This window comes from Suillus fuscotomentosus (genome assembly GCF_016647785.1).
Source record: "Suillus fuscotomentosus strain FC203 chromosome Unknown F5891scaffold_114, whole genome shotgun sequence".
Classification (NCBI taxonomy): domain Eukaryota; kingdom Fungi; phylum Basidiomycota; class Agaricomycetes; order Boletales; family Suillaceae; genus Suillus; species Suillus fuscotomentosus.
This window is the reverse complement of record NW_024539626.1, coordinates 55,061-81,147: the sequence shown is the minus strand read 5'-3', so window position 1 is coordinate 81,147 and position 26,087 is coordinate 55,061. Positions and strand designations below refer to the sequence as shown.

At 47.7% G+C, this 26,087-nt stretch overlaps 8 protein-coding genes across 8 annotated transcripts; 2 read left to right on the top strand and 6 right to left on the bottom strand.

Annotated features, from left to right (window-relative positions):
- The first annotated feature begins 167 nt into the window (after positions 1 to 167).
- Positions 168 to 1,826, top strand: F5891DRAFT_1068384 (uncharacterized protein). Its single transcript, XM_041363187.1, has 7 exons — positions 168 to 227; positions 285 to 471; positions 523 to 546; positions 599 to 652; positions 711 to 735; positions 790 to 1,103; positions 1,151 to 1,826. The coding sequence occupies exons 1-7, from the start codon at positions 190 to 192 to the stop codon at positions 1,364 to 1,366; spliced, it is 858 nt and encodes a 285-aa protein (XP_041218476.1). The 5' UTR covers positions 168 to 189; the 3' UTR covers positions 1,367 to 1,826.
- F5891DRAFT_1068378 (uncharacterized protein) lies at positions 1,820 to 5,921 on the top strand. Its single transcript, XM_041363186.1, has 18 exons — positions 1,820 to 1,944; positions 2,004 to 2,170; positions 2,217 to 2,377; positions 2,560 to 2,615; positions 2,668 to 2,826; positions 2,880 to 3,001; positions 3,054 to 3,143; positions 3,190 to 3,340; positions 3,392 to 3,557; positions 3,613 to 4,034; positions 4,087 to 4,155; positions 4,205 to 4,383; positions 4,437 to 4,543; positions 4,599 to 4,868; positions 4,915 to 5,038; positions 5,091 to 5,259; positions 5,311 to 5,569; positions 5,625 to 5,921. Exons 1-18 carry the CDS (start codon positions 1,848 to 1,850, stop codon positions 5,842 to 5,844), a joined length of 2,988 nt encoding a protein of 995 aa, XP_041218475.1. The 5' UTR covers positions 1,820 to 1,847; the 3' UTR covers positions 5,845 to 5,921.
- Positions 5,922 to 6,293: 372 nt separating this feature from the next.
- On the bottom strand, positions 6,294 to 9,119 carry F5891DRAFT_986343 (velvet factor-domain-containing protein; the record flags this gene model as incomplete). Its single annotated transcript, XM_041377750.1, has 7 exons — positions 6,294 to 6,856; positions 6,969 to 8,108; positions 8,198 to 8,277; positions 8,326 to 8,489; positions 8,539 to 8,741; positions 8,791 to 8,849; positions 9,037 to 9,119. 7 exons carry the CDS (start codon positions 9,117 to 9,119, stop codon positions 6,294 to 6,296), a joined length of 2,292 nt encoding a protein of 763 aa, XP_041218474.1.
- A 1,726-nt stretch (positions 9,120 to 10,845) lies between these two features.
- Positions 10,846 to 14,121, bottom strand: F5891DRAFT_1068363 (uncharacterized protein). The gene is made up of 17 exons (XM_041363185.1): positions 13,868 to 14,121; positions 13,696 to 13,800; positions 13,517 to 13,646; positions 13,328 to 13,458; positions 13,201 to 13,265; positions 13,074 to 13,153; positions 12,992 to 13,016; positions 12,886 to 12,939; positions 12,644 to 12,834; positions 12,499 to 12,593; positions 12,240 to 12,443; positions 12,037 to 12,184; positions 11,975 to 11,988; positions 11,795 to 11,910; positions 11,651 to 11,739; positions 11,463 to 11,597; positions 10,846 to 11,408 (listed from the first exon to the last, which is right to left on the bottom strand). Exons 2-17 carry the CDS (start codon positions 13,745 to 13,747, stop codon positions 11,069 to 11,071), a joined length of 1,869 nt encoding a protein of 622 aa, XP_041218473.1. The 5' UTR covers positions 13,748 to 13,800; positions 13,868 to 14,121; the 3' UTR covers positions 10,846 to 11,068.
- Positions 14,122 to 14,457: 336 nt separating this feature from the next.
- Positions 14,458 to 16,987, bottom strand: F5891DRAFT_1197082 (uncharacterized protein; the record flags this gene model as incomplete). Its single annotated transcript, XM_041368429.1, has 15 exons — positions 14,458 to 14,782; positions 14,835 to 14,959; positions 15,186 to 15,274; positions 15,335 to 15,348; positions 15,397 to 15,541; positions 15,597 to 15,800; positions 15,855 to 15,949; positions 16,003 to 16,193; positions 16,245 to 16,283; positions 16,359 to 16,383; positions 16,434 to 16,510; positions 16,560 to 16,624; positions 16,685 to 16,812; positions 16,873 to 16,906; positions 16,963 to 16,987. The coding sequence occupies 15 exons, from the start codon at positions 16,985 to 16,987 to the stop codon at positions 14,458 to 14,460; spliced, it is 1,581 nt and encodes a 526-aa protein (XP_041218472.1).
- A 402-nt stretch (positions 16,988 to 17,389) lies between these two features.
- F5891DRAFT_1068343 (uncharacterized protein) lies at positions 17,390 to 18,202 on the bottom strand. Its single transcript, XM_041363184.1, has 2 exons — positions 17,669 to 18,202; positions 17,390 to 17,613 (listed from the first exon to the last, which is right to left on the bottom strand). The coding sequence occupies exon 1, from the start codon at positions 18,007 to 18,009 to the stop codon at positions 17,797 to 17,799; it is 213 nt and encodes a 70-aa protein (XP_041218471.1). The 5' UTR covers positions 18,010 to 18,202; the 3' UTR covers positions 17,390 to 17,613; positions 17,669 to 17,796.
- Positions 18,203 to 18,357: 155 nt separating this feature from the next.
- F5891DRAFT_1282272 (uncharacterized protein) lies at positions 18,358 to 21,361 on the bottom strand. The gene is made up of 15 exons (XM_041370526.1): positions 21,176 to 21,361; positions 20,993 to 21,119; positions 20,805 to 20,923; positions 20,684 to 20,748; positions 20,558 to 20,634; positions 20,483 to 20,507; positions 20,374 to 20,430; positions 20,136 to 20,326; positions 19,987 to 20,079; positions 19,524 to 19,616; positions 19,462 to 19,475; positions 19,286 to 19,401; positions 19,141 to 19,229; positions 18,953 to 19,087; positions 18,358 to 18,898 (listed from the first exon to the last, which is right to left on the bottom strand). Exons 1-15 carry the CDS (start codon positions 21,207 to 21,209, stop codon positions 18,559 to 18,561), a joined length of 1,575 nt encoding a protein of 524 aa, XP_041218470.1. The 5' UTR covers positions 21,210 to 21,361; the 3' UTR covers positions 18,358 to 18,558.
- Positions 21,362 to 23,239: 1,878 nt separating this feature from the next.
- F5891DRAFT_1197080 (uncharacterized protein) lies at positions 23,240 to 25,924 on the bottom strand (the record flags this gene model as incomplete). Its single annotated transcript, XM_041368428.1, has 16 exons — positions 23,240 to 23,567; positions 23,624 to 23,758; positions 23,813 to 23,901; positions 23,957 to 24,072; positions 24,133 to 24,152; positions 24,195 to 24,339; positions 24,395 to 24,598; positions 24,654 to 24,748; positions 24,804 to 24,994; positions 25,046 to 25,099; positions 25,159 to 25,183; positions 25,234 to 25,313; positions 25,361 to 25,425; positions 25,489 to 25,616; positions 25,689 to 25,818; positions 25,876 to 25,924. 16 exons carry the CDS (start codon positions 25,922 to 25,924, stop codon positions 23,240 to 23,242), a joined length of 1,854 nt encoding a protein of 617 aa, XP_041218469.1.
- Positions 25,925 to 26,087: the final 163 nt, after the last annotated feature.

Here is a 26,087-nt window from a genome sequence, read left to right as displayed (position 1 = left end):
GGCAAAAAATGGCTATCAATCGCATGTTCATAATCGCAGCTTTGTTAGAGTCTATTCTCTATGGTATGCATCCCTTTTTCTGGGCACCGTACACAGATAACCCACCTGACAGGAGTCAAGTGAGTTCGGAGTGGACAGGCTTGCACTAGGCTTATTTTCGTCAACAGCTGCGTGCTTTTTGGCGTTTGTATGTACGCCCTGTTTAATGGGCACAAACAACTGCATTGGTTCGTATGATTACTTGTTAAATCATTCGCCACCATTCACCGCCACCATTCGATCAGGATCTTGAATACTCTTTCATGCGTTTTCCACATCTCGATCGCGACAGCACACAACATCCTCTCTCTTATTCTATTTCTGGAGGCCTTTACAAATCCTGCTATAGTATCCATTCCGGACGGAACTATCATATACTTGTTCAGGAGCACACCTTTGACCAAGACCATGGGGGGATTGTTTCTTCTCAACGTGCATATCATATTTTGGTCGTAAATCGCGTCTCATTGTCACTTTTTTCAGGGCCTCGCTCTAAATTTACTGCTAGTGAGTAACTACTGGCGTGTGGAGGTGTCGAACCTAACACATGCAACAACAGATCTGGAGGCTTTATATGGTTTGGAATTGCAAGTGGATTCTTGCTTTTGTCATGGTGAGAGATCTTATTTCATCTGACTCGTTGTTCTTTTGACGAGTGGTGGTACCGCTAGCTAATTCTGGAAGCTGCACAATTCGGTAGGCTTGTTGGCTGTCAGATCAAGCACTGACAATACTCATTACCCCTGTTAGCAACTGGTGTCGCAAACTTGGCCATGCTCATAACCAATCGCATCTTCTCGAATACTGCCATAGCTTTGGGAAACACTAGTTGCGCATGCGATCTTGCTCTTACTATCAGTGTCACGTCCGGAATCGCATATCGTCTTTGGCGGGCGAGCCGAGATATATCTGATCTAACCAATCACAATTCCTACAAAACTGCCATGTATACTGCAATCGAGTCCGGTGCGATCTATACCAGTAGCATCGTGGTCGTGTGCGCTCTGTACCAATCCGGCAGCAATGCTTTTGGCATGGCAATTAATGTTGCTATCCAGATTTCTGTGAGCACTTTACGCTGCTTCTTCGTTTTAGTCTCACATTCTTCTAGACTTTGACCCCACTTCTTCTCATCGCTAGTGTTAGCTTTGGCCTGATGCACCGTGCATATCCTGAAGCATCAACATTTACGGAGCCCACTTTCGTTCGACCAATCCAGGTCACAATCACCCAGGAGACCCGTACCCACCCTCTATACACTATGGATTCTATTACAGAATCTACTGAAAAGCGTCAGAGTATACGGGTATATCATGACGACGTATAGTGAAATTGGCTGCACGGATTCAATTCCTCCCATCGATGGAGGGAGCGTAGACGTGCCAATAAGCAGGGAGTTTGCAGTGATTCATGCTGCACTTGCGTCGGAAACTCGAGGAATCCAGGTGAAGATCATTAAATGACTCCAGGAACTGACAATCTTTCAACACACGCGACGACGTTTAGCCATACAAGTGCTGCCTTCTATTCCTGGCACGCAGATTTTCCTAGGCTGGACATTACAGGACTGGCCTTTGTGCGAGTTCTGGAAGTTTAGCGATGGGCGGAGCCATGGATCTACGGTGGCGCGCTAATAGGCTTTCTGATGGGCGAGGGATTGCGCTGGGATGGGCAGTAGCTGATTAGATACGCTCTGGCGTTTGACAGTACAAATATGAATAGTTGTCACGTGACGTTGTATGAAATATTTGTGATCAATGCAGAATCTCAATCCTGCGCACTCCTTCTGAAGTCCCGAAGCATCTAACATGCCTGAGATTACGATTCTCAAGCGACCGAGGGAGGAGGCTGTCATAACGCAGCGGATGTTCTTCAAAAAGACTGCCCGAGGAAAAGTTATCAAAGGTACGTCATGGGCTCATCTCATCACGATGCTTCATATATCGAAGGCCGTTTCTCCTTAGTTCTACGCGAACGGTACCTTCGAGACGATATATCTTGCGGCGTTAACGGCTGTAGAGCATGCGACGCGACAGCGCAGACTGTCCTTTCGCGTTCTGGGGACACCACCCACAAAGGTTTCCCCACAGGGCACTATATTTTGCCCGACACCAATGTATTTCTTGCACAGGTATGCATACGAGTACGAGGTCGTGTACGGCGCTGATACTTTACAGATGGACTTGATCGAATCCAATTACTTCACGCCCCCCATCATCATCCTACAAACCGTTATGGAGGAAGTCCGTCATCGGTCGTTACCCTTGTATAGTCGCCTCAAGGCCCTCACAACAACTGACGAGCGGAAAGTATGGGTGTTTTACAATGAGTTCAGGTCGTGAGTCATGCACCTTTATTGTCGAGTTTCGCATTGTTGCGGTTAACAATATGCTGCTTCACCTCCTGTTCTGAACCGAGCTCAGTCCTCGGTCTTGAAGTCATGTTCCATACTATCCTTCAAATCTTGGTGTTCTCATGAAGTGTCGCAAATGTCCCTTATTACTGACATATGCGTCATAGAGAGACTGCTATCGTACGAGAAGACGACGAGACGCCGAACGACCGGAACGATCGAGGTCAGTGATGCCCAGATTTGTATCTTTGCCTATACGAATAAAAACCACACAGGTATCAGGAAAGCCGCAGAGTGGTACAACGCGCATCTAACACTAGCACACCCTCCGATCCGAGGTCAACCAAATGTAGCGCTACCAAAGGTTGTGTTGATCACAGACGACTTTGCGAATCGCCAAAAAGCAGACAAGGAGAAAATCCCATGCATTTCAGGTATGTATTGTCTGATATATACTTTGCCTCGCTTTCTCAAAGAAGTCCTGAAGTGCGCAATTATGTGGACGGGATGAAAAACTCGGATCAACTTCTCGATCTACTTTCGGCGACTGGCTCAGACGAAGTGGAACCTACCAGAGCTGTTGCAGGGCGTACTGCGCTCTATGCTGATGTATGGCCAATATGGCTTTGCAATTTCTTGACACTTATGTTGTGCTTTACAGTATCTTCCTATGTCCACCCTCGTGGCGGGAGTCAAAGCTGGTCAACTTCATCAAGGTCACTTCAACGCAAATCAATATAACTACCTCGAGGTTTGTGACGAATGCCTCCGCTCATGCCAGTGCTGATTTCTTCCAGGGTAACGTTCCTGTCCCTGCATTCACGAAAGCTGTCCTTCTAGCGGGCAGGGAAAATATGAACCGAGCGGTTCAGGGTGACGTCGTGGTGGTCGAAGTATTCAACGAAAGAGAATGGAAAGCACCGACTGACGAGGTCATCGACCAGGAAGGCAAGCCAGCTTAGTTAGACTGACAAACTGAATGCTAATTTTGCTTCTCAGCAACACTCAAAAACGATGATGCAGAGGACTCAGAGGAAGAGGGTGACGACCTGATGGTGCACGAGCATGAATCCAAGGCTCTTCGCGCCGAGCATACGAAAAAGGCTCCTGCAGAAAAGCAACCGACTGGTCGAGTGGTCGGCATCATCAAGCGCAACTGGAGAGCGTATGTTCCTCTCCTACTTTTATATTGAGTAAGCTCACATGTTCTTTTGACACAGATATGTTTGTCACATCGACTCTACAAGTCTCACCTCAAGTAATGCTACATCCCTCGGGCTTCAAACGGTGTTTGCTACTCCAGTCTCAAGACTTCTCCCTCGCATCCGGCTACGTACGCGCCAAGCACCGTCACTTGTTGGAAACAAAATATTGGTAACAATCGACCGGTGGGAAATTACCTCTCGTTATCCGGAGGGTCACTTTGTTCGTACGCTTGGAAAGGCAGAAAGCAAAGAGGCCGAACAAGAAAGTCTCTTGTTAGAGTTTGAGGTGCCATACAGGCCCTTCGGAAAGGCGATTCTCGACTGTCTGCCTCCAGAAGGCGAGCAATGGGTTGTTCCGCCTAAGAGTGCGGCAAATCCGGAATGGAGAGACCGTACAGACCTCAGAGATCTCATTATCTGCAGTATAGATCCCCCAGGTAATGCTTATTGGATACTGCGTAAAACAGGTCTGCTGACTTCCTGGATCAGGCTGTCAGGATATTGATGATGCCTTGCATGCACGTCGTCTGACGAATGGCAATATCGAAGCTGGCGTTCGTAAGTATTACTTTTGCTATTCCTGGTTTACTCTCATGATTGTCAACAGATATTGCGGACGTGTCTCACTTTGTCCACCCGGAGACTGCGATGGACAATGAGGCTGCTGCACGTGGATCTACGGTCTACCTTGTTGACAAGCGCATCGACATGTTACCTGCGCTTCTTGGCACCAACCTTTGCTCCCTCAGGCCACATGTTGAGCGATTAGCGTTTTCGGTCATCTGGGTTAGCCAAATTCTTATGATGTGCTCACTAGCATTTGACTGAACTTGTTATAGGAAATGACTGTAGATGCTGAAATAGTAAACGTCGGTTTCACAAAATCTGTTATCGCATCCAAAGCTGCATTCGAGTACGGAGAGGCGCAACTTCGAAAAGATGATCCGTAAGTGACACATCTCTCGACTTATTTTCTTATAAAGCTGACAATTCGACTGTAGAAAACTAAATGACAACCTCACGCAAAGCATTCGACTATTGAACTCCCTTGCTCAGAAGTTGAAAGCTAAGCGGATGGCGGCTGGCGCGCTCAATCTCGCATCACCTGAGGTCAAGATTCACCTGGACAGCTCCGAGTCATCCGATCCGGTAGATGTAGAACAAAAAGCGTTACATGAGACGAACTCTCTCGTTGAAGAATTCATGTTGCTGGCTAATACCAGTGTAGCAAAAAAGACTCAAGAATCCTTCCCACAAACATCAGTACTAAGGTATGCTTCTTTTGTCTGCTGTATACACTTTCTCAACCTTTCACAGACGGCATCTACCCCCGCCACCTACAAACTTTGAGAAATTGCAAGATATCTTGCAAAAGCGAAAGGGACTCAAACTCGACGTTTCCAGCTCGGCTGCATTAGCAGATTCCCTTGACAAATGCTTAGTACGTTGTTCTCAATGGTTTGTACGACTCTGTAAATTGTTCACTGCCATAGGATCCAAAAGAACCTGCTTTCAATACATTAGTGCGCATCATGGCCACGAGGTGTATGCTGTCTGCGGAATATTTCAACTCCGGCAGTGTCTCTCGAGATACCTTCGGGCACTACGGTCTTGCAAGCCCAATCTATACACATTTTACCAGTCCTATCCGTCGCTTCGCTGGTATGTGACCCGTGCAACACTCGTTACTTTCCTAGTATTTACATTTCCCAGATATCCTCGTGCACCGCCAGCTTGCTGCCGCTATTGGCTATACACCACTACATCCATCTCTTCACTCCAAAATGCACGTTGAGCGCATCATGGAAGTTGTTAACAGGCGCCACCGGATGGCACAGATGGCGGGTCGTGCCAGTGTCGAATTCTACGTCGGACTGGCCCTCAAAGGTCGTAATGAGAGGGAAAAGGAGGTGACTGAGGATGCCTTCGTCATTAGGACATTCCGGAATGGTCTCGGGGTGTTCGTGTCCAAGTATGTTCCATTCATGGTCAGTTATTGAATCCGAAACTAACTTACTGTTACGTAGACTCGGACTCGAGGGTCTGGTGATGTTTAAGCGGGACACTCAGTTTGACGCGGAGAACTATACCATCAGCGTCCCTTCTTCTGGTATCGGGCGACCGGATGTGACGATATCTGTTTTCGACAAGGTGACTGTGAGGATTGAAGTTGAGAAGGATAAAAATACTCAGAGAGGGCGGGTCAAGATGACGCTTGTTAGTCCCGTGGATTCGAGGGCATTGTAATTATATGAGATGAAGTCCTGGGCTAGCACTCATCCGGTTGACCTTGTAATGAGTCTGAGTCTTATGACGTTCTGGGGAGAACTTGTGTGACTTGTATAACCACATGCGCGATGCACAACATGCTCTGTCCTCAAAAACAAACCCAATTCGTGAAGCGTGTTCTAAACGACTAGCGTTTTCATCTATGCAAACAAGTGGACCATCTGCTGCATAATAGACAAAGTATTTGCAGCGTCGGCAAGACGGAAACGAACATTATTGATACAGCAAGATTCAACTGCAGAGTCAGACGGAAAATCAAAAGGACGAAAAATAATTGCGACCAGTTAACAGTAACAACAAGGCACGAACGAACGAAGGAGTAAGAAGCATATGGTATCACTAGTCAACTACAAGATATACAAAAACATTCACTGCGCTCAAGATCCAAAGCATCTAAACGCAACCCACTAGGCACCATCTGAAATGATACTCCCGATACTCAATACATTTTTCTTCCCCTGCAGTCCCACCCGCGCATCATGCTCGAACGGCGCGCGTGACAGTTGGATCAGCGGGTACGCCCCTCCCCCTCCCCCTCCGCCTGATGTGTTCGTGTTCCCAGCCACTGGCGATGAGGCGTCAGATGAGGACGAGGAGGAAGAAGACGCGTGTTGGCGGGCTGATGATGATGGGTGTTGGCGGAGCGGTGCGAGTTGAATGAGCCCGTGCTCGCTAGCTGAGTTGCTCCATGTAGATGCGGGGGAGGCCACGGGCCATTCGTGGTGAGAGCCTGCAGTTGAGTGCTGGGAAGGCGGAGGGGGGAAGGTTATACCCTCCAGCGGATGCAGAGGCGTATGTGGACTGTTGGTGCCGTGGATAGGCTTGTTCGTTAGAGGGGCCCGTGTACGATTGATTTGCGTATCGAGAGGGAGCTGGAGAGGTAACGCGAGGGGGGTGGGCCTGGGAGTGAGTCGAATTGGATGGTTGGTAGTAGTCGCTTGCGCTGGAGTTCGGGTAGGGCTGTTGGTGGCTGAACTCGTATGATTGGGTATGAGATGGTGCGGATGATGAGTAGGGTTGTGGATTAGCGGGAGGGGTAGGGGTAGGGGTGCTCCATGATGGAGGATGAGCGGAGGACTGACTGGAGGGATAATAGGATGGTTGTCCATGGCTGTGTGAGGGTCCAGACGGGGCAGCTGGAGATGACTCGTAGTACGAATCACCATTTGGGCTAGCATATTGCTGCGGCTGCTGGGGTGGATATTCATACCTAGACTGTGATTGTGAATATGGCGTGGGTGTAGGGTATGTGTTGGACGGTGGTGCTCCATACTGCGACTGAGGCCGTGATGATGAAGGGTATTGTTGGTGAGATGAAGATGGATGCTGATATTGACTAGAAGTAGTTGGCTGACTGCTATATTGTCCAGCAGATGGATATGGTTCCTGGAAAGTGCTGGATGTCGCGCTCTGACCGTCATAACCGGATGGATATGCAGTGCGCTGCGGTGGAGACTCATACGCTGTTCGTGAGCTTTCGTATCCCCGCTGATCTGGTTGCTCATATGCTCCCCTTGAATTCTCGAACGGCGGTCGTTGATTGGGACCACCTTCATAAGCAGACCGTGGCGAATCAAATGAGGAAGTGCGCGAAGCCTCGTATGTTACTCTGCCTTGCGAGTTAAACACAGGAGCGGCTGGTGAAAAAGATGTAGTCTGCGCAGGGGGATGCATAGTTTGCCGTTGAGAGACAGCGGAGGATGCAGGCGCAATGGATGGGGGTGCACTGCGGGAATTCTCAAACACGGCTGCTGCAGGCGGGGCTATGAGTTGCGCCCCAGGTGGCGGGGGTATGGAACCTCCCAGACGCGAGCTTTCATAGCTGGCGCCGCGAGGTGGTGGGATGGCCCCACCTGGAGGGGCAGACGGCGGAGGGTGAGTCGGCGCAGGAAGTTCGACGCCACCCGGTGCACTTGGAGCACCCAGCATCGGATCTAAGCTCGTTGATGATGGCCATGCGGGTAGCCCCACTAGTGACCCGGTGGGAGTCTGCAAGTCTGGTGCACCATTGGAAGACACTGTGCCGTGCCGAGGACGTTTGGAATGACCGGAAGAAGTGACTGCCGAAACCGGGGTATCGTTTTCATCTTCTTCATTATTGTTGTTCTCGGTATCGATCGGAGTAGTGAGTGCAGCGATAGGACGCTTGCGAACACGAATGTCTTTGCGGATCCGGATCTTGATACCTTGATCGGCTAGCGAACATGAAAGAGGTGTGGACTCTGATGAATGCAGGTCAGTTATGCAACGAACAATCAGTCAAGAAGGAAGCGTTGAGGAATTAATTTGCATGATTAAACCTTACGCTCACCTTCCATACCAGGGAATTTCTTTGCAGTGTAAACATAGAATGGTGCAGAGTATATTGATTTACAGTGGCGGACGGTGTTGCTGAGGAGAAGTTAGGGACGTGGGTGGGTAGTTGGTCAGCGAACTCACCTGACGACTTCGAAGAGGCTGAGCTTCAAACGATAAGAACCCTCGGTTCTAACGCTTAGATCGGGGAAAACGAAAAAGCCAGCATCTTCATTGCGATTTTCGGTATCTTTGAGGTGGTAGAGGGACGAGACAACTGAACCTGTCGTACACCGCGTTTTCCCATCCTGACAGCTGGCAATCAGAAAGAGATTATGATGACGGCAATATACTGACCTTTAGCCAGTGTAGTTCGGTGTCGTCGTCGGGTTTTGCCAGACTTGCAAACATGAAGTAATAAGGGTTTTGAAGGTAGCTGTGGGCATAGCTTGGGTCTGAGTCATCGCCATCTAGGCGAGCTGGAGAAGGAGGTTGACGAGTTTGTGGGTCGATAACACGAAGTTGAATGATGGGAGGTGGGTCGATTGGACGTCGGTCAGCTAAGCGAGGATAAGCTTGTGTGAAAAGGAATAAAGGTAGCTGACGTACCTCCTACACCACACATACGGGCCTGTTTTGGCTCCTGCCTGACAGTAAGCTCATATTCCCTGTGCGGACGATTAAACATGTCAGTGAGGAGAAAGATGATATAGACAAGGGGGATAGAAGTAAGTTATCTGATACGAAGTTGAACGGTGATGGACGTTTAACTTTGATGCCCTTAGTAGTAGGCGGAACCGTAACATTGGAACGATCTTTTCCTGTGTGAGGTGGGAGCGCTGGAAGAGGACTTACAATCTGTCTCTCTCATGATATCCTCTGTCACGGTCAGCGTATCCATAGCCAGCTGTGATAGGATGGTAAGTGGCTGGGTCCATTATTCTTGAGCTCGTCGTCGTCAACGATGATGACGATGAGTATCTTGATAGGACCTTTGTAAAATCGATGGTCTATTGTTTTGCTGGCTGGGAACCACGTTCCAACCCAAACCTGGTTTATGACATGGCAACCCAACAACACGGGTCCCACACACGTGGCAATCAGTCCTAGATTCAGCTCCTTTCAGCTCTCACCAGCCCTGAACCCTGTCTACTTTCCGTTCCATCGGCCCTCATCGTATCCTACAACGTCAAGCGATGGTAGGCAATTATAGCAGCTCATTTTACCTTTAGTCGAGAAAACAAACCTTATCATCATCGCGTTCTTCTGACTAACTTGTACTACTGAACTTTATATCTTCAGGTCAACCCATATGGTTTGTCGATCTTCCCAAATGCCCATGTGTTGCATCATTATCGGACCACGCAATTTCCCTGCAACGGATCACTTCTACCACGCGACACGAACCAAATCTCACCCCGACGATCAACTCGCATCTTGGCGAACCCCGTTGATTCGTAGGTACCACGATATTCATTAAATCGACTTGGTTCCTGCCTCTCATGACCGACCTACTTTAGCCTACCAGTACCCCACAGTAGCCCACAAGTCCTCACTTGTTCTCGATAAGTCCGTGGACTCCGCGCTTGACATTGCATGCTGTCACTCAGAACTAGCCTCATATTCGCTCACATTCGGGTCTTCAACATTTCTATTCCTGCAGATGGGCCTTCAGTATGGCAGTCAAAGGTAGGTCTAGAGCTGGCCAGACCCCCTTCTAAACTTAACACGCTGCAGATAAGGATGGGCGCTAGCCTCCCCAGTGTACCAACATTCGTGGTCTATATTTCTTCGTCTCCAAGGGCTTTTAAATTTCGATGGCAAGCAATCGTTTACAAGCTTCTCCGACACCTTACTGTTTGTGATTGATCGTTCTGTCGCAGGCCCATTTGGTGACTGATCATACCGTCACGACGGCTTATCATGACCACATCTGTTTCATGGATATTCAAATGAAGCTTTGTGATTCTCGCGACCATCAGTCTCCATGAATGGTACGCTTCTCTTCGTCTCAGTGTTCTACGTGATGCATGTACTATGATATAGTAAATATGTTTCTTCTCCATCGAGTAGGCAATGTTTGTCCGAGTCTACATTACCCCTTCCCGACAGGTATATTTGGCAGCCGTAAAGAAGCGACGCACGAAAATCCACCTTGGGACCAACAACCCGATTACGATTGTTCAAGCTCAGCGCTCAGTGATCATGCTTCTTTTACCGCTGCTTCGGACATTTTACAACAAACAAGGCAAGGTCAGTTGAGGTTCAAGGCGCGTGATATTTGGGTTACGAGAAGATTCCGTTTGTCTACCAGGTCTGCTTAGGGGAGGCGACGATGCAGTACGAGAGTCATCCGACAATCACAGTGGGACACTGATTCCCTTTACTTACCTCCGCGTTGACTAGGCTGTCATCCTCATTGGTATACTACGTACGCCGGACAAATTTACGGAACTCAGGGATGTATGGCTAACATGCGGAACGCGCGGTGGCACAAGCTGGCATATTCGATATTCCCATGTATGTAGTGGCCTGGTAGACAATGAAGGGATATAATTATTTCTTTGTAGGGTTGCCTGAGTCGTGTCAATTTGATGACACTTTCATTACAAGACTATCATTTCTCCGAGTCCGGATCATGGAAGTAACAATCAATACGCTGTGTCCCGGGAGGATAAATTGATTTCTCAGGTTATTTCAAGCAAAAGCTTTTCAGGGTCACAGTACCTCGGAACATCAGGACATTCGAGGCAAAGTACAGTAGCACAGGCCAGCCATAACTCCAATTATATAGTGTGAGTGAGGACACGTCACGATTCCCGTAGGTACTCCAAAAATCAGACACCAGCAAACACACAAAATCATATACACAAGAAAGAATCAAGTACTAAGACTTCGTGTCCCATGGTTCATCTGATGATAAATCCACAGCGGGAAGTTTGCCCCGAAGACCCGGCATTTCTTCCGCACTGATGTTATATGATTGTAGTAGCCTGACGAATTGATCCAATGAATCACGGTCCGCGCGTTCCAGGAAGGTCGATTGCTTGTCGTACTGCTGTATCCTATCATGGACTGTTCCGCTCATTGGTGAGTCGTGGTAGGACTTGACCGCAAGTTTGATGGCTCTACGAGACAGCTTCCGGTTTTCCGACACAAGATACAGCGTCTGCAACACAAGAGTCAAGTCGATTATGTATTTCATGAAGCGTTGGAGCGCCGAACGACTAAGAAGAGACCTGTTGTTATTCTTTGGATGAAGGATAAAAAGCAGGACATACGACCGCTGATACACCTCGTAAACCCAGTGCGCAACCACAACACTCGCCACTATTGGCACTACGATGGGGGCGGCAGGTCCGGCCAAGGCAGACAAGATGCCCGCAATAGTACCCACAATGGAGAGCCCAAACGCACTGCGAACATTGGATGAGATGAAATCCATCCGTTCCATGAAAGACTGCCCTACAGGTTCTTGTTGGGATCAGCAGTGGGTCCAACGTCCAGCTCATCGACCATCTTCGTCATTATTGTCCTGAACTCTGGGCTGCACAAGTGCTGCACGTAAATGGCGTCAGAATATGCGACAACAAATAGAGAAGAGAACCATTACACCATCAGGGTCTTGAAAGTTCCATACATTGACGATGTCAGTGTGAAGCACGTGCAAACAGTCCCACATTGAACGGTTCTTGAATGGTGCGCTTGATGCGAGCGCCTTCCAGTATTCTGAAAGACAGACATGGATGCTCAGATTATGTTCAGTATTTTTGAATATAAAATCAAGACAGACTTCTCTTGCCAACTCTGATACCGCGTAAATCGCAAGATAAGAATGAAGCAAGTAAGACTCACTCTATTGATGCCTTTATTTTGAGACCAGGATCCACTCGCTGAGCGACGGACGTCATCACCGACGCGTCGGTCCCGATATGCTTACAAACGAGTTCCTCAGTGGTTCGGATCAAATTGGCCAGCGTCTCCTCGTGGTGGTTTCCCTTTGCTGCGCTCAAAATTGTATTGAAAACGCAGATGACAATCACAACAATGACACCCACTGGAAACTGTAACATGCGGCATATCGGACCCTGCAAATTTCTCTAGGGGTGCAATGCAAACTTCCTTTAGCTTGTCTTTTGCGCTTTTCTTCGTGAGTTCCTGGACGGCCTCCTTGCTCAAATCCTTGGTGAAGGACTTGTTCAGAGTTCTCTCCATGCGGTCGAGGAGGGTGTCGTATTTGGTGAAAACGACAACAATGGGAACTTCGACCTGCATTAGCTGTGATCTGGCCAGAACGGTAGCAATCCATCAACATACTTTCTCCTAGCTCTCCTTCGCGTTTCGACGTGAGAAATTGCTCCACGCCGGTCTCTAGTAAACGCCCGCCTGCGCGGGGTATTTCAAAGCAAAGCCTTGTATGTCATCAGCTTGCCGTATAGATGCACTAAGATGGAGGCCCCACCAAACAGCGTGCAGCTGATCTTTCAAATCAGGCATTGCTTTCCGACGGCCAATGAAATCTCGGACAATGTTGAGGTTGTCTTTTTCCCCTGGTTCAAAACCTTTGCTATCGTGAAGAATGAACCTGTCGTTCTGCGGTGAGATGAACTCCTGGTCGATGGTGGCCTCGCCTGGCTGTGCGTGCGAAGTGGTCTATTCACAGGATGAGTAGCTGGACGTTGTGCAGTGTCGTGGTCAACCCACCGCGTTTTGTACTCCAAATGCGTGGTTGATCAACGAAGACTTGCCAACACCAGTCTATTGGAAATACCGTGTCAACACCGGCCTGAGATAAGCGAAAACCTGGTACCTTGCCTATCACCAGAATTCGGAACCTTGAAAGCCCCTGACATCAACCTGAAGAACGGCACTTTACTATAATCCAGACTCACTGAGGACACTTCCGAAAGATTTCATCAGTGGTAGGCCGGAGTTCCCGGGTTTCATCGGAGGAGAAAACCTGTTCGGTCTGCTAACATACCACTTAGATGGTTTCCGATGGGAGACATAGAGCCTTACTTCGGTCGTTGGATTCCCGGAAAGTTCGACAAAAATGTTGATGTTTTTATGAACCTTTTTGTATTCTGTGTATGTGAGGTGGAATCCGTGAGTGATCAAGCGGAGAGCGCAATAGTTATTGTTTCACCTCGTCTTTCTCCTGTACTACACTTGCGGAACATGTCTTCAACCGGTTCGAAAGCAATGTCTTCATGCTCGGTTCCATACCATCTCTTATACCGTACATGCAAGGAAAACGTATCCTCGAGAGAAAGGTTCCTATGATCAAACACGATAATACCTCAGGTAGGTACAGTTGTCGGGGTCGAGTCCTTACATGGGTGGAGAAAACGTCTGTCGCAAAGCCTTTCCAGCCCCACTTTCGATTGGCATGGGCGACTTGCGGCAGATTCGTACTTCAGCGGACTCCACATTCTTGTTCGAGTTGCTGAAATCGACGATGACACCTATTGGATATATTCAGTGGGATTGATGATTCCGTTGATGAACTAGTACCAGAGATGTAGAGAGGAGAAACCGGCGTTGAAGCGTCAAGGGAACTAGCCATGCTGTATCCTTATTCGAGTTAGGGAAGACGTTCCTTCCTCATAGTGGATTTATCTAGAGGCCAAGCGTGGGCCATGCGTTAGCTACGCAGAAGGGAGGTATCCTCGTGTAGCACCCATACTAGTTATTCACGCGTACGCCCAGCTGGTTATGAAATTTGGGTCAAAAATTGTGCCTGTGTCAAGCTTGGGAATGCTCGAGGGTGTATGGGGGCTTGGAGCGATCACACTGTGACTGATTAGAATTGAATGGCAGTGAGAGGAGGAAGCGCGGTTAGCTTAGCTAGCGCTTGTACAAAGCCACCGTGCTTCTAAAGAGACAATTATGTACTGTTACCCTTTGGCGGACCCTGTGACCTGATATCGGGATGCTGACCGTCTCGATCGATGGCTAATATTACTCAGTACTCGTGATCAGGCCTCAAGCGCTTGACCCAATACAAATATACCGTCACTTCGATATCTGACTCCTCGTGTATTCCTCATGTGCCAGTATGCAGCTGCGTATATCCATTGCCCGGTCCGGCACTGGACACGTTTGACTCAAAGGGCTCGAGTAAAATCTAGCAGTAACTTAGTACATGAGACTACATTGTTATGATCGGCCATAAATCCAGTTGTATAGTACCTTCTGTAATCGCGTCAGAATCAGACACCGCCCATACACAAAATGATCCACGAAACATGCAATCGAGTGCTACGACTTCTCAATTTACCATGCCTCATCTAATGACAAATCTACTGTGGGCTTTTCCCGAAGTTTGGACATTTGTTTCTCGTCGATGCTATAGAATTGCATCACCTCGGCGATTTTATCCAAGGTATCGCGGTCCGCGAGTTCCAGGATCGTCAATTGCATATCGTAATCCTGAATTCGAATTCGAACTTCTCCGCTCATTGGGGAGGCGAGGTAGGAAGCGACCACCAGCTTGATGGCCCTACGAGTGAGTCCCTGGCCGTCTGACACAAGATAAAGTGTCTGCAGCACAAGTGTCAAGTGGATGATGTAGGACATGAACCGCTGAAGCATCGCGTGGCTGACAAAGAATCGTCGATATCCTTTTGTACACAAAAAATAGTGGTGCGTACGATATCTGGTATACCTCGTAAACCCACGTGGCGAGTACGACACCTGCTGCGATTGGTACTACGATGGGAGCCACAGGTCCGACATCATGCCCGCAATAGTGCCCAGCATGGATAATCCAGAGGTCCTGTAAACATTGAATGAGATAAAAATTCATCCGTCACGTAAAAGACCGGCCTACATGGTCTTCTTGAGATTAGGTGTAGGTCCAGCTTGTATCGTATCGATCATTTTCATCATCATTTCCCTGAACTCTTGGCTGTGCAAGTACTGTGCATAAATCACGTTAGGGCGAGTGCAAGGACGACAAATAAGATAGCCATCACAAGATGAGGGTCATAGAAGTTCCATACATCAACGATGTCAGTGTGAAGCACGTATAGACAATCCCACATCTTGCGGTTCCTGAACCTTGGGCATGACATAAGCGCCTTCCAATACCCTTCAAGACACGAAGATTTAAACCGTATTCAGTAATTATGAACGCGAAACCGGGACGCACTTTTCTTGCCAACCCTGACAATGCGTAAATCACCAAATAAAAATGAAGCAAGTAAGGCTCACTCAATCGATGCCTTTATTTTGAGTCCAGGATCCACTCGCTGAGCGATGGAGGTCATCACCGCGGCCTCGGGCGTAGAATGCTGACCGACACAGCTTTCAGTTATCTTGATCAGGCGGTTGAGAGTCTCCTTATAGTCTTCTTTGGCTGTGATATTGCACTTCAGAGGCATGCATGAACCTGTCAGAATATCGGTACATACTAGAGGTCGTAGCGTGGGGAATACCAGCCCCTGCAAATTGCTTTAGAGGTCCAATGCAGCTGTCCTGAACCTCGGCATCAGCTTGTTGCTTGGCGAGTTCCTTGATGGCTTCGTCGTCCAATCCATTAAGAGAAGCTTCATCTAAATTTCGCTCCACCCGATCGATGAGCATATCGTATTTAGTAAGAATGGCGATGACAGGAACTTTGACAAAGTGTGAGCTCCAACGTAACAGAGAGATAGGATCGATGAACGTACCATTTCCCAGCATTCCACTATGTTTCGATTTCAGGAAATCCTCCGTTCCCGTCTCTAGCAAACGTCCGCTTGCATGGGGTATCTCAAAGCAAAGCCTTCCATGTATTTGGTCAGCTCACCACAATGGAATGGTCAAGATAGAATCTACCAAACAGCGTGCAACTGATGTTCCATAGCAGGCATCTTCCTCCAACGTTCGATAAAATCTTGGACTATTTTGAGGTTGTCTCCTTCCCCTGGTTCGAAACCCTTGCTATCGTGGAGAACAAGCCTCTCGTTCTCAGGCGAGATGAACTCATGGTCGATGCTGGCCTCGCCTGGCTTATCATGGGCGACGATCTATGGACAGTATGAGTAGCTGTGCTCATTGAAGCATCGCATTTGGCCCACCATTTTTTTCACTTTGAATATGTGGTTGATCAGTGATGACTTGCCGATGCCAGATTATTTGAAAGTACATCATCAAAACTGGCCCGAGACCAGAGAAAGACGGCTGCCAGATACCTTTCCTATCACCAGAATTCGGAACCTTGGGAGCGTCAACCTCAAGGACGGCACTGTATGATCATCCTGACTCACCGAGGACACTTCTGAAATATTTCAGAAGTTGTAGGTCGGAGCTCAAGGTCTCTAGCGGAAGAGGTAGACTGCTCAGTCTGCTAATCCATGACTTAGACAGTTTCGATGCAAGACGGGGATACTTACTTCGATTACTGTATTCCCAGAAAGGTCGACGAAGATACTGATTTTCTTATGAATTTTGTTGTATCCTAGGGATGTGAGATCGAGTTCGTATGATTAAAATGAGAACGCGATAATTCTTGTTGCACCTTGTCTTGCATGACACGCGCGAAACATGTCGTCTGGGTTGAAAGGAATGTCTTGATACTCGGTCTTCATCCCAAGCCACGCCTTGCACCGCAAATATAAGGAGAATGTATCCCTTTGAGAAAGCACCCTACGGCAACAGACACGATGGCGACTCAGGTGAGAACATGTGTTGGGGTCGAGTACTTACGTGGGTTTCGACTTGCTGGAATCGACGGTGATACCTATTGGATATATTCAGTGGGTTTGATGGTACTACTTGACGACAGGAAGTGAGTACCATAAACGTGGAGAGGGCAAGCCATGGGTCAGTGCTTCAGCTGCGAGGTACCCTCGTGTATGCCCAGCTCATGATGGCGCTGCGTGCACCCACACTGTCACAGATGAGTACTAGTATTGATCCCTGACGTAAAACACCTCCTCAACACCCTGCAGTCGTCATTAATTATAAAATGGAAAACATGTATGTCACAAGAACGCCATATGACATACCTGTTGAGTCGACCTGGGAGACTCACTGGGATCAACTTGAAGTTCTCCTGTAAGCGGTTGGAGGATAACTTATTATCATGAAGGACTTGCTGACTGTCTTCCTCGCAATGTATGACTACTAAGTATGGGAGACTTAAACTCATGGCGGCAAGCGCAAAAGCTGACCGGCACATGACCGTGACTGATTTCAAATATGGATCAACAAAACCTGAAATATTCCGCCTCAACGTACACATCCAATATATATCCATACTGCCCATTGCCCATTGAATCTGGCTTCGGGTGGGATATTTGCCGGTTCACACTGCACACTGCAATGATTATAAGGCTACACCAACACTTCTTCGTCACATCTACTAGTACCTTTTCCCATGGACCCTTCAAAGATGGAGAGGGAATTAATTAGTCGCTTGTAAATGGTCGAGGGCGTACCAGATATGTATGTATGGAGGCTTGGAGCGACCATACCATGACTGATTCGAATTGAATGATAGGAGAAGGAAGCACGGTTAGTTAGCGCTCATGCTTCTTCAGAGACCAGCTGTTAGATGCTGCTACCCTCTAGGCATGGACCCTGTGACCCGTGATCGAGATACCAACCACCTCGAAGTATGGCTAGCACTCAGGCGCTTGTACGTTCTCCGCCTTGCCCGCTCTTACGGATCCTTGTGACCCAACACAGATATCCCGTCACTTCCGAATGATCAAAGCCACATCGACTCCTCGTGTATCCCTCAGGCCTCATGTTGTATGCAGCTGCGTAATACGTATACCCATCTAGAATCAGGAGAGATTCGATAAACAACACGCATCGAGCTCTACCGTACCGCATCATTTCTGATATCCTTCAGCATACAGCTGCACTGATCTGCATTTCATTGATCTCGCAAAGTACTTTTGGCTCGTGATTCCCTTGCGGCCCTTGCGACGACATGCAAAATATTCTGCGAGCCTGCAATGGATGCGCTCTGGGATACGGCCATACCGTGTGGCTTACCACCACTGGAACGAACCTACATCGATTCTCAACACTAAAAGGTCAGTGGGGACCATCGCACTGTTCATTATTATATTTCATTAGCTCACCAAGTATCTAAATCCAGTGCACCATGGCCTGTTCAAAAGGGGTCGAATGATTGTTCGTGCGTGAGGCCAAGTTTTTATGAACTGTTACAATACCTCGGCACGTTGGAGGCTCGAGTAAAATCTAGCAGCACTAAGTACATAGAACACAGTAGAGCATAGGTTACATTGTTACGATCGGGTATAGTAAATCCAGTTGTATAGTACAAGCGAGCACTGTCTGTAATCGCGTCAACACTCGAACACCGCCCACGCCCAAACCATCCAAGAAAGAAACAATCGAGTGCTACGACTTCTCGATTTACCATGGTTCGTCTGGTAACAAATAAATATTTGTCTGAAGGTTGGACATTTGTGCTGCAAGTTCGGTGATTTGTGCCCCATCGATCTTGTAAAATTGCATCATCTCTTCGATTTTGTCCAAGGTGTCCTTATCCGCGTGTTCCAAGACAGCCAATCCCCCAACATAATCCTGAATCCGAGTAAGAACCTCTTCGCTTATTGAGGAGGCGGAGTAGGATTTGACTGCGAGCTTGATGGCCCTACGAGTGAGTTCCCGGCTTTCTGACACGATAAAAAGTGTCTGCAACACAAGTGTCAAGTGCATAATGTAGGCCATGAAGCGCTGAAGCACCACGTGACTAACAAAGAAGTGTTGATATCCTTTCGCACACGAAAAAAATAGTGGTGCGTACGACATCTTGTATACATCGCGAACCCATACGACGACCACGGCGCCTGCTGCGATTGGTACTACGATGGGAGCTGCAGGTCCCGCTAATGCGGACACGATGCCCGCAATAGTGCCAACCATGGATAACCCAAATTTCCTGTAAACATTCAATGAGATAAAATTTATCTGTCACACAAAAGACCGGCTTACAAGGTCGTGTTGGGATTAGCTGTAGATCCAGCTTGTGTCTTATCGGTCATTTTCATCATCAAATCCCTGAACTCTTGGCTGCGCAAGTACTATGCGCAGATCATGTTAGCGCGGATGCAACGACGACAAATAAGATAGCCATCACATGATGAGGGTCACGGAAGTTCCACACATCGATGATGTCGTTATGAAGCACGCGTAGACAATCCTGCATCTGGTGTTTTTTGAACATTGGACATGATGAGAGCGCCTTCCAGTATCCTGCAAGACATTGAGATTTAGACTGTATTCAGTGATTATGAACGCGAAACTGGGACAAACTTTGTTTGCCAATCCTGACATTGCGTAAATCACCAGATAAGAATGAGGCAAGCAAGACTTACTTAATTAATGCATCTATTTTGAGTCCAGGATGCACTCGCTGAGCGACGGAGGTCATCACCGCGGCCTCGGGTGCAAGATGCTGATTGACACAACTTTCAGTTATTTCAATCAGATGGGCTGAGCTGTCTCCTCGTAGCCTTTTGCGGCTGCAATATTACACTTCAGAAGCACGCATGAACCTGTCAGAGTATTGGTACACACTGGAGATCGTGGCGTGGGGGATATCAGACCCTGAAAATTCCTCTAGAGGTCCCGATGCAGGTATCCTGCACCTCTGCTTCTGCTGTGCTCTTGACGAGTTCATTCGAAAGCTTCATCGCTCGATTCATCGAGAGAAGCTTCATCTAGAGTTCGCTCCACGCTGTTCGATGAGCTTATCGTATTTAGTAAGGACGACGATAACGGGAACTTGGACAAAGTGTGAGCCCAACGTAGCAAGAAGGTAGTTATCGATTCACTTACCGTTCCCCAGGTTCCATCACGTTTCGATTCAAGAAATCCTCCGTTCCTGTCTCTAGTAGACGTCCGCCTGCATGGGGTATCTGAAAGCAAAGCCTTCCATGTACTTAGGTCAGTCTACCATAACGGAATGGTCGAGATGGAATCCTCACCAAACAGCATGCAGCTGATCTTTCAAATCCGGCATGTTCCTCCGACGTTCGATAAATTTTCGGACTATTGTGAGGTTTTCTACTTCCCCTGGTTCGAAACCTTTGCTATCGTGGAGAACGAACCTGTCGTTCTCAGGTGAGGTGAACTCCTTGTCGATGATAGCCTCGCCTGGCTTATTGTGCTCGATGATCTATTGACAGTATCAGTGTCTATGCTCGTTGAAGTGTCGTTGCTCACTTGTTGTTTGTCTACTCCAAATACGTGGTCGATCAGGGATGACTTCCCAACACCTACCTATTAAAAGCATGTCGTCAACACTGGTCCGAGATCGGAGGAAGTCAGATACCTTTCCCATTACCAGAATTCGGAACCTTGGGAGCGTCAGCCTCAAAGCCAGTGCCTCATGATCACCCTGACTCACCGAGGACACTTCTCAAATATGGCGGAAGTAGTAGGTAGGAGCCCAGAGCTTTGGCCGGAAGAGGCAGCCTGTTCAGCCTGCCAATCTATGACTTAGACGGTTTCGATGCCAGACGTGGATCCTTACTTTAGTTGAGGTATTGCCGGAAAGGTTGACAACGATCCGGATTTTTTTATACAACTTGATGTATTCTACAGATGTGAAGTTGAGTTCGTGTGAGGTGAGAGTGCGACTATTATTATTTTACCTTGTCCACCAGTTGCCAGGAAAATGTCATCTGGATCGAGAGTAATGTCTTTGGTCTTCATCACAAAACGTGCCTTGTACCGCACATGTAAGGAAAATATATCCCCGCGAGAAAACATTCTAAAGCAAACAAGACACCAAAGTAACTCGGGTGAGAATATAAATTAGGGTCGAGTGTTTAAAAGTTACATGGGTGGAGAAAACGTCTCGCATAAACTCTTTCCTTCTGCGCGTTTAATTGGCGAATTGAATTTGCCAATCCGTACTTCAGCAGATTCTCTATTCGTTTTCAACTTGCTAAAATCGACGGTGATACCTGTTGGATAAATTCAGCGGGGTTGATTATAGTACTTGACGACAAGAATTGAGTACCGTAGATGGGGAGAGGGTGAAGAGCATTAGCCATGGGGTCGGACTTGATTTCTGAGGGAAGAGTTCTCCTCCGAGCTAGGTTAACGGCACACCCTGTTGATTATAAACTAGAAAACACGTGGATCACAAGAACGTTGCGATAAGAAAGCTACGCCGGTGCTCTACTACTACGTAAGTCACGAGCTGTTCTGGGGTTAATTACAATTGCCCTGCCTAGCATATTGAACTTTCAAATTTCAACTTCCGCAATCATACTTCGGCTCCCAAATTGCAATAATGGCAAGACCTCGAGAACCTGGTCAGCTCTGAACAGCGGCGGTTAAAAACATCAAGTCAACTTTCTGGCACTCGCTAATTATGATTCGTCTGCACGAAAGGCGTCACCTAAAACTCAATCAACTCAACCTACAACTCAGGGTTGTTCATCACGTATCTCTTTGCTTCGGAATGAGGCCTCACCCCTCATTTAGCGGCCACTAGCTCCAAGTCAGTGCATGCGGCAGCGTGCGCCCTCTGTCGCACCAAACTCCATTCGTCCATGGTCTTCGCTGCCCAACGCATCTCTCCCAGGTACGGAGCATTCAGTACTGCTCGTATCTTATCGGCTGATTTATTGTCGGGTGTTCCAAAACACAAGCCCGTGCTGGTAAACCACCTCATTCTCTTCGCACTTGCAAACAGCAATGCTGACATGGACATGTCGTCCGTTTTTGAAGCTGGACGAGCTTTAACAAAACGTAGAAACATCTCTCCTTCATTTTTTTCGATCTAATTTTGTTCGTGTCTCTTTATCCAGTGTATTAGGGGAGTTCAAAGTTGATTTCGGATGCCGATTTGGACGTGATTTGGACGCTCAACTCAACTTTGAAGTCCCCTATTGTCTTTCTTAGTTACTAGAGAGCGGCAAATTTATTTGCATTGGTAAATTATATTCTGTTCTATCCATATGCTATTTTACGGGATGAGGCTAAACAAGCACTCCGTCATTTTCCCTAGTAGTGCGACCGGGTAAAAGCAGGAAGATAGGAAGGTCTCGGCAGGTCACGCTCTGCCATGGGGTTCGGAAGCAGCGTGAGGTTTCAAGACTTGTAGGCAGCCGCAGCAGGCTTCATGAAATTGGGTTAAGAAATTAGGTGTGGTAGCCTGGACAGACTCGGACGCACGATGGCGCGATAGACTTGACCTTGTACACGAGCATGAAAAACATTATCCAGCAGTACTGCTGGAGGTCTTGCCGTCGTCTGTAAGTGAGATCTATTGAGATAACGCACGTACACTGTTCAGGCCTCAGGACCCTGTAACCCAACACAGATATCCCTGTCGCTTCCGAATGATCAAAACCACATCAACGTTTGACTCCTCGTGTGTTCCTCGTGCCTCATGTTGTATGCAGCTGCGTAATACGTATACCCGTCTAGAATCAGGAGAAACTCGATAAACAACATGCATCGAGCTCTGCCGTACCGCATCGTTTCCGAGATCCTCCAGCACAATCGCACCGATCTGCATGTCAGTGATCCTGGATTTGTTCCGGACCAAAGTTTGTCATCTCCGCAAGGTACTTTTGGCTCGTGATTTCCTTGCGGCGCTTACGACGACATGCAGGATCTCTTGCGAGCCTGCAATGGATATGCTCTGGGCTACAGTCATACTGTGTGAGTTACCACCACTGGAACGAAGCGAATGCGTCGAAATAATATATTCTCAACACTAAAAGGTCAGTAGGAACCATCGCATTGTTCGTTATTTTCTTTCATTAGCTCACCAAATATCTAAATCCAGTGCACCATGACCTGTTCAGAAGGCGTTGAACGTTGAACAATTGAGGCCAAGTTTTTATGGACTACTACAATACCTTGGCACCTTGGAGGCTCGAGTGAAATCTAGCAGTAAGTACATCACGTTAATAGAACACAGTAGAGCATAGGTTGCATTGTTATGATCGGGTATAAATCCAGTTATATAGTACAAGCGAGCACTATCTGCAATCGCGTCAGCACTTAGACACCGCCCACGCGCAGAACCATCCACAAAAGAGACAATCGAACCCTACGACTTCTGAATTTACCATGGCTCGTCCGACGACAAATCTACATGGGAAGTATTTGCCTGAAGATTGGAAATTTGTGCTGCATCGATCTTGTAAAATTGCATCATCTCTTCGATTTTGTCCAACGTATCGCTATCCGCGCGTTCCAGGATCGTCAATTGCTTATCGTAATCCTGAATTTTATTGAGAACTTCTCCGCTTATTGGGGAGGCGAGGTAGGAATTGACCGCGAGCTTGATGGCCCTACGGGTGAGTTCCCGGCTTTCTGACACGATAAAAAGTGTTTGCAACACAAGTGTCAAGTGCATGATGTAGGCCATAAAGCGCTGAAGCACCACGTGGCTAACAAAGAAGTGTCGATATCCCTTCGCTCGCCAAAAAAAAATAGCGGTGCGTACGACATTTTGTACACTTCGTGAACCCATACCACGAGCACGGCACCTACTGCGATTGGTAGTACGATGGGAGCTGCCGGTGCCGCCAAGGCGGACACGATGCCCGCAATAGTGCCAACCATGGATAACCCAAATGTCCTGCAAACATTCAATGAGATAAAATCGATCTAGTCGCGTAAAAGACCGGCCTACAAGGTCTTGGTGGGATCAACTGTAGATCCAGCTTGTATCTTATCGACCATGTTCATCATCAATTCCCTGAACTCTTGGCTGTGCAAGTGCTATGTGCAAATCACGTTAGACGGATGCAACGACGACAAATAAGACAGCCGTCACATGATGAGGGTCACGGAAGTTCCACACATCGACGATGTCAGTGTGAAGCACACGCAGACAATCCTGGATCTGGTAATTCTTGAACTTTGGGCATGATGCAAGCGCCTTCCAATATTCTGCGAGACATGAATATTTAGACTGAATTCAGTGATTATCAACGGGAAACTGGGACAAACTTTGCTTGCCAACACTGACTCTGCGTAAATCACCAGATAAGAATGGAGCGAGCAAGACTCACTTAATTAATGCCTCTGTTTTGAGTCCAGGATGCATTCGCTGAGCGATGGAGGTCATCACTGCGGCCTCCGGCACAAGATGCTCATTGACACAGCTTTCAGTTATTTGGATGAGGTCGGTGAGTGTCTCCGTGTAACCTTTTGCGGCTGCAATATTACACTTCAGAGGCACGCGTGAACCTGTCAGAGTATTGGTACACACTGGAGATCGTGGCGTGGGGGATATCAGACCCTGCCAATTCCTCTAGAGGTCCGATGCAGGTATCCCGCAGCTCTGCTTCTGCTTTGTTCTTCACGAGTTCCTCGATCTCTTCGTCGCTCAATTCATCGAGAGAGGCCTCATCTAGATTTCGTTCCATGCGTTCGATAAGCATGTCGTATTTAGTAAGAACGACGATAACAGGAACTTTGATGAAGTGTGAACCTCAACGTAGCGGAGATATAGTTATCGATTTACTTACCTTTTCCCAGCGTTCCATCACGTTTCGATTCCAGGAATTCCTCTGTTCCCGTCTCCAGCAAACGTCCGCCTGCACGAGGTATCTCAAAGCAAAGCCTTCGATGTATTTGGTCAGTCTACCATAACGGAATGGTCGAGATAGAATCCCCACAAAACAACGTGCAGCTGGTCTTTTAAATCAGGCATTGCGCTCCGACGGCCAATAAAATCTCGGACAATTTTGAGGTTGTCTTGTTCCCCTGGTTCAAAACCCTTGCTGTCGTGGAGAACGAACCTGTCGTTCTGAGATGAGACGAACTCATCGTCGATGCTGGCCTCGCCTGACTTATCATGGGCAACAGACTATTGACAGCATGAGTAGCTGTGCTTGTCGAAGCACTGCGTTTGGCCCACCATTGTGTCCACTCCGAATACATGGTTGATCAGTGACGACTTGCCGACGCCAGTCTATTAAAAGCACGTCGTCAGCAATGGCCTGAGATCGGAGAAAGTCAACTGCAAGATACCTTTCCTATCACCAGAATTCGGAACCTTGGAAGGGTCAACTTCAAGAACAGCACTTTATGATCATCCCGACTCACTGAGGACAGCTCCGAAAGATTTCGGAAGTAGTAGCCAGGAGCGTATGACTTTGGCCAGTAGAGATAGATTGCTCAGACTGCTAATCCACAACTTAGACGGTTTCGATGCCAGACTGTGGATCCTTACTTCAGCTGAGGTATTCCCAGAAAGGGCGACGACAATCGTGATTTCTTCATGCGACTTGATGTATTCTATGGATGTTGAGGTTGAGTGAGTGGGCGAGTGAGGTGAGAGTGCAATCATTATTGTTTTACCTTGTCCCTCGCTTGCACTAGATACGAGAAAAATGACATCTGGGTCAAAAGCAATGTCTTTGGTCTTCATCCCAAAAGATTCCTTGTACCGTATACGTAGGGAAAATGGATCTTCATGGGAAATCACCCTGAGACAAAAAAGACACAGAAGCAACTTAGGTGAGAACATGTGTCGGGGTCGAGAATTTGAACGTTACTACATGGGTAAATCAAACATGTGTCGCAAACTCTTTCCTGCTTCGCGCTCAAGTTCAATTGGCGGATGCTTGCTGGTCCGTACTTCAGCAGATTCTATAGTTTTCGACCAATTGGTGAAATCGACGGTGATGCCTGTTGGATATATTCAGCGGGTTTGATGACACCACATGATGATAAGAATTGAGTTACCAAAGATGCTGCAGCTGGAGACCGTCGAGGCGTGAACAGTATTAGCCATGCTGATTTGATTTAGGGAAGAAGCTACTCTTATGATGTAGAATGGGGGACTATCACCAAATAAACGTGGATGGCATAGGTTGCGATAAGACAGTCTTTGTGAAGACCCGGGCCCGGTGCCCTACGTAAGTTACGAGCTATCCTGGGGTTGATTGATCATACCC